Source organism: Nomascus leucogenys, chromosome 17 (assembly GCF_006542625.1).
Source record: "Nomascus leucogenys isolate Asia chromosome 17, Asia_NLE_v1, whole genome shotgun sequence".
NCBI lineage: Eukaryota > Metazoa > Chordata > Mammalia > Primates > Hylobatidae > Nomascus > Nomascus leucogenys.
This window is the reverse complement of record NC_044397.1, coordinates 20,208,148-20,220,740: the sequence shown is the minus strand read 5'-3', so window position 1 is coordinate 20,220,740 and position 12,593 is coordinate 20,208,148. Positions and strand designations below refer to the sequence as shown.

Here is a 12,593-nt window from a genome sequence, read left to right as displayed (position 1 = left end):
AGAAATCCATAGAGAAAGTAAAATGAAACACTCAAAAAAATTACTAGTCAAAAAGAGGGCCAAAAAAGAGGAACAGAAGAATGATAAAAAGAAAAATAAATAGCAAGATGGTAGGCTACCAATTACTATACTAATTGTTAATGGACTAAACACCTTAATTAGTGTCTGAGTGTTAAAAGGTAAAAGAACTAACTATATGCTGTGTACAAAGGATGCACTTTCATTATAAAGACACTGATAGAAAGTAAAGGGAAAAAATACATGCAAATACTAAACATAAGAAAATTGGCATGGTTATATTACTATTAGAGTAGACTTCAAGACAAAGAGTACTACTGCGATAAAGAGGGACATCTTATATTAATGAAATAGTCATTGCATCAGGAAGGCATGGAAATTGTAAATGTGTACGTGCCTAAGTGTTTCAAAATATATAAAATAGAAACTAATGGAACTAAAGGGAGAAACAGACAAATACATAAGTATAGCTGCTCACTTCTCTCAGTAAGAAATATAGATGATGAGAACAACACTATCAATAAACCTCACCTAATTGGCATTTACAAAACAATACACCCAACAGCCAAAACTAATCTATGGTGGAATAAAGAACAGCAGATGCCTTTGGGAGTACCGCATTGAGGAATAGCTGGGTAGAGACATGAGGGAGCTCACTGTGATGATGTTTATCTTTAATATCCTGAAAAAGATTAGGTGAATGTATCTCTCAAAATTTCATGAGTACACACAAAAGACTTGTGAATGTCATTATATATAAATATTTTATTCAAAAAGAAAAGTGTTGAACTCTGTGTAATAATATGCATGCTGAAGTATTTCAAAGGAAACATACTGCTATGTGTAATTTACTTGGAGATGCATCAGAAGATAACATATATTAATGGATAGAAGGATGGATAAATGGATATATATGTGATAAGGCAAATATAATAAAATAATAATGGTATAATCCAGTTGGTCAGTATATGGGCAATAACTAAAATTCTTTTAATTCTAGTGTATATTTGAAGCTTAAAAATAAAACTTGGGAGGAAAAGTAAAGCAAAATCAAACTTTCCCTAAACAAAAATTAATTAGAATGTGTTGCTATCAGAACTGAACTACAAAAATTGAAGGAAGATCTTCAGGTTGAAAGAAAATGACAACAGATATAAACTTTGATTTATACAAAGTAATGAAGAGTACTAAAAGTGATAAATAGGTGGGTAAATGTAAAATAGTACATTCATTTTTAAAATTTCTTTAAAGGTAATACGTAAAGCCAAAATAATAACTATAAGTTTCAAGGTTTGCAAAATATTTAGAAGTAAAACATATGAGATTAATAGCACAAAAGACAAAGAGAGGGAAATGGAGGCATATAATGGTAAGGTTCTTAAATGAGCTATGGTAATATTATCAATTTTGGAACAATCACTAAAAATAAAGAGGCATAGCTTAGAAACTAATAGTGAAAATAATATATAAAGCTAATATTTAGTCAATTTAACCAAATGAAGGCAAGAGGGGGAAATGAAAGAGGATACAAAAATAAGATGACAGATTTATTATATACAACCATACTGGTAAATACATTAAATGTATATGTTGTAAATGCTCCAGTTAAAAGACAAGTATGTAAGACAGGATTAAAAAAAGCAGGACCCAAACATATGCTCTCTCTATAAGAAACCCAATTTAAACGTAAAGATATATATGAGTTAAGCATAAAAGAATGGAAAATTTATAACATGTAGACTTTTAGCACAAGAAAACTGGAATAACAGAGTAACTATATCAATAGTTTAAAAAAGTAGATAAATATTAACCATAAGAAAGGTGGGATAGTTATATTAATATCAACAGAGTGGATCTCAAGGCAAAGCATATTACCAGTAATAAAGATAAGCATGTGATAATAACAAATATTACCAGGGATAAAGTAGGAGTTTTCCCAATCACAAGTATGAATCAAGAGGACATAATAATCCTAATTGTGTATGTACCCAAAAACAAAATATTCAAATATAGGAAGCAACAATTAGAAAAAAACAAAAAAAGGAAATACATAAATCCACAAGTAAGTTAGAGATGTCAACAATCCTTTCTCAATAGCTGGTGAAACAAGAAGACAGAGAATCAGTAAAGATAGAAAAGACTTCAATAACACTGTCTAGCAACTTGACCTAAATGGCACTTACAGAACACTCCACTCATCCAAAGTGGAATACATAGTATTTTCAAGTACATATGGAGTATTCACGAGGTCAGACATATGCCAGGCTATAAAACAAACACAAATGAATTCAAAATAAATGAAATCATATAGATTATGTTATTTCATCCCAAATGGATTTAAAGTAGAATTCTATAAGAAAAAAAAGCTCTGAAAATTACTAAAATATTCTGCAGTTAAATAACAGACATCCAAATAACACACAGGCGGCTCCAAAAAATTACAAAGGAAACTAGGAAATATTTTTAACTCAGTATAAATAAAAACACAATATCACAATTTATGGATGAGCTGAAGCAGTTGCTGAGAGGAAAACTTAGAAGTTAAATACTTATATTAGAAAAGAAGAAAGGTCTTAAATTAATAATTTAATGTGGGTCAGCAAACTATGGCCCATTGGCTATAAATAAGGTTTTACCGAAATGCAGCAACACCTATCTGTTTATGTATTGTCGGTGGCTGCTTTCATACTACAAAGGCAGAGTTAAGTGGATGCAACAGTGACTATTTGTTTCATAAGCCTAAAATAGGATAAACTCTGACCCTTTGAGAAAATGTTGCCAACACTTGATATAATGTACCTGCTAAAGAACCTGGAATAAAAAGCAATAAGTTAAACCTCAAGTAAGTAGATGAAGAAAATAATGAAGAGAAGAAAATAACTGAAAACAAACAGAGAAAATAAATAAAACCAAAAGCTATTTATTTGCAAGAAATCAATAAAATTGATAAACCTCCGGCTAGACTGATCACGGTAAAAAGAGAGAAAATTCAAATTCCCTATTTCAGAAATATTAAAGGGGCCATCACTACAAATCTTATAAATATTAAAAGGATAATAAGGAAATATGGCAAAAAAAAAACTTTAAGGTAATGGCAATATCCAAAGCATAGTTGAGTAAAAGCCATTCTGGGGAACATCATCTTGACTTGGCACAATAACTCTCTATACTTCTAAAGGGATCCAGTTGTTTTAATGAAGTCAACTTTCTTCTCTCTACAAAAGGGAATGCCTTTTAATAGAACATAGCTAAAGAGTAGCTGTAGGAAATAAAGATTTTCAAAAAGAGTTTCATTCAGTTACATATTTATTATTCTATAAGGATCTTCTGCTAATTATATAATTATTCTGTATTCAACCTGTCAAATTTTGTGTAATGTCTATTTTCTGGAAATACAAATGACAGATTGCAAGTAGAATTTAAGTGAGAACACAATCTCACCATGACTATCAGAGCAAGCAAATGTCCACAGAGTAGAATTTTTACTCTTGGAGAACGAAAATGGAGATGATAGAGAAAAAAAAGATAAACTTCCAGGGGAGTAGGCCAGGAAAATGCCATCAGATAAAGTTGTAAGACATGATTAGTTAATACTCTTTAATATATTTTGGCTCTGTTGTAAAACAATCTGGTTTTTTTAAGCTGTATTAATCTGGATTACCAGTTTCTAAATTAACATCTCTTGGTTACGTATGCATTAAAAAAAACTAAATATTTGTTGTTTTTAATTATTTTTTTAATTGACACATAATTGTATATATTTATGGGATACAATGTGATGTTTTGATACATGTATACAGTGTCCAATGATCACATCAGGAGAATTAGCATATCCACCACCTCAAACATTTATCATTTCTTTATGTTGAGAACATTCAAAATCTGGTCTTCTAGCTATTTGAACATGTCCACATCCTGATGAATTAGATTTTTTTCACGTCCTGTTTTTGATCATAGAGTCTTTATTTCAGTCAATTATGGAGTTGCATAAAAAAAAGGAAAAGGTACTTAATCAATATGCAGAGATGTAGCACCCATCCCTGTCTTTTTATTAACCATGAGATAAGAATGACAAAATAGATTGGGAGAAAATGTGTGTTTCACTTTCAAAATGGGAGCATCCTAATGATTTTCTTGAAGTGAAAAGTTTAATGAAAAAGTGGATTGATCTAATTTGGGATGTTTAAGTCATTGGCAAATTTAAATTGTTTTAAAAAAAATAATAATAAGCCAAGCTCTTGAGTCATACCGAGTGAATCACCCATGAATTCTTGAGATTAATTTAAAACAGCTCCAAAGAAACAGTATCTTTGCATGCCTACTGTCTAAAAGACAGAAGAGAACAACAGAAAGGAGAAGTTATTCTAGAGGAAAAAAAGTGAAGAATCAGGACATAGCAGAGCCGTGTTAGCCTGGCTGGCCAATCAGAGCAGTGAATTCGAGGGGCACATCATAAGACAATGGTAGCCCCTGAGAAGGAGCAAAGTGTTGGCTTCTATGGAAATAAGGTCTTCCTTGTCTGTTTCATACTCCCACTCACCTCCTCCATCCTTTTACTTTTTACTGGATCCCTAAGTAGGAGGAGTAGTGATTTGTATTGTTCGGGTTTCAGGGAACCAAGTGGCCCACATGCTTTAGGGATTCAGCTTTCAAAGAACAAGAAAAACAAGGGGCTCATGGTCATGGCTATGTCTTCCTTCTTTTCCACAGCAAGTGTGGGAAGGGTACAACCTGCTTCCTTGGTAGAAGAGATCCCGCCACCTGTTTCCACAGACTTTCTACTTTTTCCCTCACTTAGCAGTTGCCCCTGAAATTATTGCCTGGAACTCTTGCCAGTTTCCATGAGACCTGGACTAATGTGAGGTATTATAAATAGAGGTCCCTTGCTCCACAGCCTCTATGGCTTCATTTTGCCCGGACTGAATAGCCTTTCAATGGTTTCCTGGAGTTAGGATACAGGGTTTGAGTTTATCACAGCTCCTCTACCTTTATCCTTGGGCTATTTAGTTGTTGAAAAGAAGAGCATATTCAAGTTTTCCATGCAACTGGGGACAAAAGCTCCAGGTAATAAGAAAAAGTTACTTTGCCTTGTTTCACCTCCTTTTTCTAGATGTCACCTCTTAACTGAAGATGATACTCAGAAGATAGTGTTTGGGTATTCCTAAGTCCCATTAGCAAAAGAGTCATTTCTGTATCATTTATGAACATATCCCAATTTCTTAAACATACTATCCCAATTTCCTCAACAATGTAAGGATAAATCTTGAGATTTTGACTATTGACTGTGAAAAATGTAAGACTTAGAAGACCAAAGCAATGGAAAACCAAGAAGATACTATAAGGTATAACTAATGACGTTCTTCGCAGAAATAGAAAAAAAATCCTAAAATTTATATGGAACCACAAGAGACCCAGAATACCAAAGCTATCCTAAGGAAAAAGGACAAAACTGGAAGAATCACATTATCTGACTTCAAATTATACTACAGAGCTACAGTAACCAAAACAGCATGGTACTGACATGAAAACAGACATATAGACCAATGCAACAGAATAAAGAACCCAGAAACAGATCCACACACCTACAGTGAACTCATCTTTAACACAGGTGCCAAGAACATACACTGGGGAAAGGATAGTCTCTCCAATAAATGGTCCTGGGAAAACTGGATATCCATATGCAGAAGAATGTAAGTAGACCCCTATCTCTTACTATATACAAAAAAAGTCAAATCAAAATGAATTAAAGACCTCAAACTATGAAACTACTACAAGAAAACATTGGGGAAAATCTCCAGGACATCAGTTTGTGCAAAGATTTCCTGAGTAATAGCCCACAAGCACAGATGCCCAAAGCAAACATGGACAAATGGGATCACATCAAGTTAAAAAGATTCTGCATGGTAAAGGATACAATTAACAAAGTGAAAAGACAATCCACAGAACGAGAGAAAATATTTGCAAACTACCCCTCTCACAAGGGATTAATATCCAGAATATATAAGGAGCTAAAACAACTCTGTAGGGAAAAAAATCTAATGATCCAATAAAAAAAATTGGCTAAAGATTTGAATGGCCTTTTCTCAAAAGATGATGTACAAATGGCAAACAGCACATGAAAAGGTGCTCAACATCACTGATCATCAAAGAAATGCAAATAAAAACTACAGTGATATCATCTCACCCCAGTTAAAACGGCTTACATTCCAAAGACAGGCAGTAATGAATGCTGGCAAGGATGTGGAAAAAAGCGAACACTTGTACACTGTTGATAGGATTGTAAATTAGTACAACCACTAAGAAGAACCCTTTGGAGGTTCCTCAAAAAATTAAAACTTGAGCTACCATATGATCCAGCAATTCCACTGATGGATATAACCCAAAAGAAAGAAAATCAATATATGGAAGAGATCTGCACTTCCATGTTTGTTGCAGCCCTATTTACAATAGCCAAGATTTGGAAGCAACCTAACTGTCCATCAACAGATGAATGGATAATGAAAATGTGGTATATATACACAATGGAGTACTATTCAGCCATAAAAAAGAATGAAATCCAGTCATTTTCAACAACATGGATGGAAGTGGAGATCATTTTGTTAACTGAAATAAGCCAGGAACAGAAAGACAAACATGACATGTTCTCACTTATTTGTGGGATCTAAAAATCAAACTCATGGTCAGAGAGAATAGAAAGATGGTTAGCAGAGGCTGGGAAGGGTAGTAGGGGGTTGGGGGGGAGGTGGGGACGGTTAATGGGTACAAAAATATGGAAAGAATGAATAGGACCTACTATTTGATAGCACAATAGGGTGACTATAGTCAGTAATAATTACATATTTTAAAATATACAATGTAATTGGATTGTCTGTAACTCAAAGGATAAAATGCTTGAGGGGATGGATACCCCATGTTCCATGATGTGCTTATTTCACACTGCATGCATGTATCAAAACATGTCATGTACCCCATACACATATATATATCTCTACTATGCACCCACAAAAATTTTTTTAAATAATTAAAAAATTTTTAATGATAAGGTATAATACATAGTACACTCTTTATGCTTAGAATTTTTCCCTTGTTTTGTTCTGTTTACTAATTATATTTGAAAATTAATTCTCTTGTTCTATTATTTATTAAAATAAACTCTTTATATATATGTCAACATAATCTGAGCTTTTTAATGATCCATGCCGGCAGTTGTCCATTTATAGGACACTACAGATCTCAAATTGAAGATAACATTAATCATTTGGTAGGTCAAGACTAAGCTAGAGCAGGAACTAAACAGCTTCAGGATGATATTTATGTATCCAAGCCCCTTCCCCAAAATCTTGTCATTGCTCTCTTAGGAACATGCTCTAAAACTTCAAACTATTATCAGAATAACAGGCCCACAGGGCTCAGCAGCCTCCCTATTCCTGCCTCTATCCAATCTCCTCTCCTCTTAACCTTATTTACGGCAAGAGATGCAAGTAGTGCCAAGAAAAGTACAACAAAGTGGGTCTTGGCTACTGCCTGAAAGCATTTCCCCAAAAGAGAAGCATGAAAGTTTATTCAAAAGGAAACTACTCCAAAACTGCATCTGAAAATAACCACTTCCAAAATACAGCAAACTTGGGAAAAACCAACTGCTTTCATGCAACAATCAAGGGAATCAAGAGTTATTCTTGTTTTTTTCACCCATATTTTCATGTCTAAATACTCATGTAGGATTGGGGAAAGCTAGGTATCCTTTCAGGTTCACACAGAAGAAGAGAGATATCCTGTGCAGAGTTGGGAGTGACACATTGGGAGACGCACATGAAGACGGTAACGGAGCCAGAACAGGAGAGGTTTTTAGAGATGAGGACTAGAAAATAGGTCTTCACTTCTCTTTTTAATAAAAGAGCCAGAAATACATGCATCAGGAACAGTTTATCTCAAAACAGGACTTCTTTTATGTTGGTTTGCAAGATAAAAGTACAGAACACCCAGTTAAATTGGAATTACACAGCAATTAATTTTTAATATACTTGTGTTCCATGTCATACTTGTGACACACTTATACTAAAGAGGTATTCATTGTTTATCTCAAATTCAATCTAACAAGGTATTCTCTGCCTTATTTGCTAAGTCTGTGGCTCTGTTTAATGCATCTTTGGAAAGTTATCAGTAAATGCCCTTGGCTCTCAATTTTTTATCATCAGTCCAGATTTATACCCTGAACTTCAGACCCAGAAAACCAATTTCTTACTTGACATCTCCATTTCAGCATCTGAGAGGCATTTTAAACACAACATATCCAAAACTGAGCTCCTGTGATGTGTCAGCACCAACCCTTCTCTCCCCAGACCAGCTTTTCCTGCAGTCTGCCCCACCCCAATTAAGGGTCCATTCTTCCATTGCTTGGGTCAAAAATGTAGTGTCATCCTTAGCTACTCACTTTCACACCTCAAAGTCCTTTATTTTTTGTATGAGTTTAGCAATTCAGAGGAAATCTCTAAGCATAGTTTCTCCTGGGCCAGAGATGTCTTCCTTGGAACCAGGGAGCCTCTTGCCACATCTGTGTCAATCAACCGATAAATGACTATGCTTCAAGAAGGGCAAAGGTGGCCACACCTGTTGCATTTATAAACTCAGTCAGCCCTGAGCTTTCACTTTCACTTCCAGCAACACTGTGGAAAACTCTTAGTGGAAACTGCCAACTATTGTTTGCGGTGGGGGTGAGGGGGTGCAGGGGGGTGGGGGGGAAGAATTTCATTACTTGAAACCCTCACTCTCGCCCTGGTTATTAAGGAAATATTCATTCCATTTTTGGAGTAACAACATACGGCTTTCTGGACTCTTAATAATCCTTTCTGGACCAGAGGACAAAGGAGTTTCAAGAAATTAGAAGAGAATGCACAATATGTAAATCTATGTAACATCCAAATCACAGCTTCAAAGTAGAGAACTCCAGGACATTTTCTGCCACTTCTTTTTTGGGTACACATGATGAATGTTGTGAAGCTATGTCAGGTCTCTCTTATCAAACATCAAGGCATCCAGAACCTACATAATCAGAGCAACTCAGAGGAGCCTGAGTTTTTCGTTTCTCTTGTTTTTAGAGACGGTGCCTCACTGTGTCACCCAGGCTGGAGTGCAGTAGTGCGATCAGGGCTCACTGCAATCTTGAACTCCTGGTCTCAAGCAATTCTCCTGTCTCAGCCTCCCAAGTAGCTAGGACTACAGGTGTGTGCCACCAGAACTGGCTAATTGTTTTTAAATTTTTTTGTAGAGACGGCGTCTCACTATGTTGCCTGAGCTGGTCTTGAAATTGCTGGCCTCAAGCAGTCCTCATGCCTCGGCCTCCCAAAGTACTGGGATTAGAGGCGTGAACCACTGCACCTGGCCAGCCTGATTTTTTTAATTCCAGTCCAGACCAATAAATAGTTTTTCTAAGTCTCTATCCGCTGTTATCTTCTGAGATTCTCAAAAAGGAGCAATGGACACCCCTAAGGTGACAACAATGTGGGGAATGAGCGGCCAAAATAAAAAAGGTTTACTGGTTTATCATGTGTTCAGATATTTAAAGTCCCAGGCCTGCTCTGCAGATCCAGATGAAAGGTGGTGCCTTCTGCCACACAGTTTCACTATGTCATTACATCAAGAACAACTTCTCATATAACATTCCAACAATGGCAAGTACATGTCATAAATGGCCAACATGATTAACAGTGTAATTTGTAAAAGTGACCAGGTAAAAATACAGTTGGCTAACCATGTGATAAAACCAATTGAAAAAGTGAAAAGCAAAACAAAACTACCTTGAATCTTTCTACTAAATAGCCAGAGATTTATATAAAGTTAAGAATAAATACTGTAAGTAGCAATATACATTGTTAACGTGGGACACAGAGGGGTAAAAACTGCTTAAGGAGATTTGAAAATGATTGCACTTGACATAGAAAAGTTTTTTGTAAAAGTTCAACTTCAATAAACACGTCTCTACTATATTATTCCATATCACGCATTTTTCTTAGACTTCAAATTTTAAGTGAGCGACTTTGAATGGATTATCTTTTTTTATTTTTTGCATATTTCAATGTCAAAAGTTTCCATGCCTTTTCAGGAACATGAGGCATGTTGCTATGCTCAAGGTCTCTGAAATTTTCTAAAGATTCTGGGTATACAACAAAATATATCCTTGAAGCTACATTAAAAAAAATTGAATCTGTTTTGTAAAAATGTGTGCAGCCAAGTTATCAGCTCCACCAAATAAAGAGTTGTACAGACAGCCTCCAGAGGCAGTTTCACCTCATCAAAACTGTGATATCTTGAAGACTTTTTTTTTTTGTAAACTCCATTAAATTGTCAAGAGCACTTTCAGTATCCCAAGTTAGCAGAGTTTTCACCCATTTTTTAAAGACTTTCCCATAGTTGGTTTTCCCCCACTTATAAATGTATTAACTCTAAATGCAAATATTTCACTTTATCCCATCATCTTTCCGACAGTCTTGGGCTGTTTTCCTAAAAGATAACTGAAATGCTTTAATCCTCAGATTTTGTTGATTAATCCTTTTCAATAATCAAATTTATATTTGAATATTGTATTTAGTGATTCTCTCAGGCCATCTGAAACACTGAAATCTGTAGATGACAGCAATCGTATCATTCAAATCATTCTCTTGCACATGTCACTAAGAGGAAAACGACCCACCATGAATATAGCTATTAATGTCAAACAGATTGTCATCTGGGAAAACAAAATGCATCAAAATCAGCTTCGGACAAAACACAGCTCTACGGGAAAACACCAGATTTTTATGTGCAAATGTCTTCAATGTCTGATAGAAATTTTTAAAGAATGAGTTAGCAAAGAATCTGCTCCTCCTCTGCATAATCCAGGACAATGTAATGAAAATAGTTTTCAAGGTAAAGGGCTTTTAGTCACGGCATATTATGATTTTACCAAAGATGCATTTGCCCCACTTTCTAGTAAACATTATAAAGAAACGTCTGGCTTCTAGATTGGGTAGAGGGCTCTATTTAGCCTATCAAGGCACAGACCTGTTATAAACTCTGGGGCGCTTGCCAGAATTTTTTTCCCCAGGAACTCTGAGTAAAGATCGTACCTCGAAAGCAATGTGCGTTGCAAACCACACAGATTTAAGCTCCCACTCTCGCCTCCATAGCTTGGCATCTGCGGCTTTTGGGGTATTCCCCGCCTCCTAAAACTCAGACTAAATCACCACCTCCCACCACCACCATGCCATCATCCTTAAGCAGCTCTCAGGGGCTTAACACAGCGTGCGTCCGACGCCCACCTGCAGCCCTCCCGGTCCCTGCAGGGTGAACCCAGCTCCCAGCCATGCGCGCACCCACAAACGCTCTCCTATTTTCTCCGCTGCAAACTGCCCACAAATTAGTCACCCACCTCACCCCTACTACTTACTCCCCCACGTCCCTGCTGCCTTTTCCCTCTTCCGGGTGGCTTCGTCCCCAACACACCTGTCTACCCCTACGGCTGCCAGACGTCAGGTGCCCACGCTGCACCCTATCCCGCGCCCCCTCAATCCGACTGGCGCTTCCCCGTCCGCCCCGAAGGTCAGTTTGCTCGGAGCACCCGCCGTCCCCCACCCCCGTGCCCACCTGCAGACCTCCTCCCAGCTCCGGGCGTCGGGAGAGAAACCAGCACCGTACCTGCCGAGAGCTCGGCGGCCGCGGCGAGCAGCAGGAGAGCCTGGCGGAGCGCTGAGCAGAGCGCCCGGGTCATCGCCACCAGGCGGCCGCGCCGGGGCTGCGAGGCCCCAGAGCAGAGCGAGGCAGCCGGGGCAGCACGGCCCGCTTTGAAGTTCCCGGGCCGCGGGAGGGGAGCGCGGCACCGACACCCTTTTGAAGTGCGCGGTTGGCTCTAGTCAGTGTGGGCGCCCCCCTCCCCGGCCGCCCCCATCCCACGCCCCCCGCGGCTGGCGGTGCGCGGCGCTCCTGCCACTGGCCCCGCAGCCGGGCGGGGAGGGGGTGGTGGGGCGAGCGGCAGAGCCCGCCCCTGCCGCGCCTCCGCCCCCTGCGCCCTCTCGCAGCCGCCCGGGCCTGCTGCTGCAGGGCAGGCAGGCAAAGGCGGCCCTGTGCCCGGCAGTGAGATCGCCCAGAGCTGGGGCGAATAAAGAGGTGGCGTGGGGAAGCGGCGCGGAGCCTCCGGGACTAGATACTCAGGAATGGGGCTTCGCACGGGAGGAAAAGCCCCACTGAGACTTTAGGGAAACTTCAATTACGCGGCGATTGCGCCCAGGTGATCCGCTCTATAACCTCCCGCAGAAGAGCCAGCCTCCTAGCTCTCCTGACGTTTGTTATCCAGGGTCCTTAAGTCCAACCAGGCTGCGCTGTGAGAGCCCCGCGGGCTTCCTACTCGCTTGTCCCACCCCTGCGTTCTGGCCGTTTGCGCCTCTGGGGAAGGGCGCCCTCTCTGTTCATCCCTGGAAATGACCAGTTGTCCGACTGCCTTCTGGACCTATAAGCTTTGGTTTAACAAACTTCATCTCTTCTCGGGTGCATTTTGGGAACCCTCCCCTCTATAAATGGCGACCAAAGCTGGACCACCTGCGCCA

The 12,593-nt window shown here is 38.7% G+C and overlaps 1 protein-coding gene across 1 annotated transcript in view; it reads right to left on the bottom strand.

The window, feature by feature from the left end:
- Positions 1–12,002, bottom strand: part of ACVR1C (activin A receptor type 1C) — a 95,491-nt gene extending 83,489 nt beyond the window's left edge. The window contains exon 1 of the mRNA XM_003266134.3: positions 11,689–12,002. Within this exon, the coding sequence (XP_003266182.1) occupies positions 11,689–11,761 (73 nt within the window). The 5' untranslated portion in view covers positions 11,762–12,002. The remainder of the gene's footprint in view (positions 1–11,688) is intronic.
- Positions 12,003–12,593: the final 591 nt, after the last annotated feature.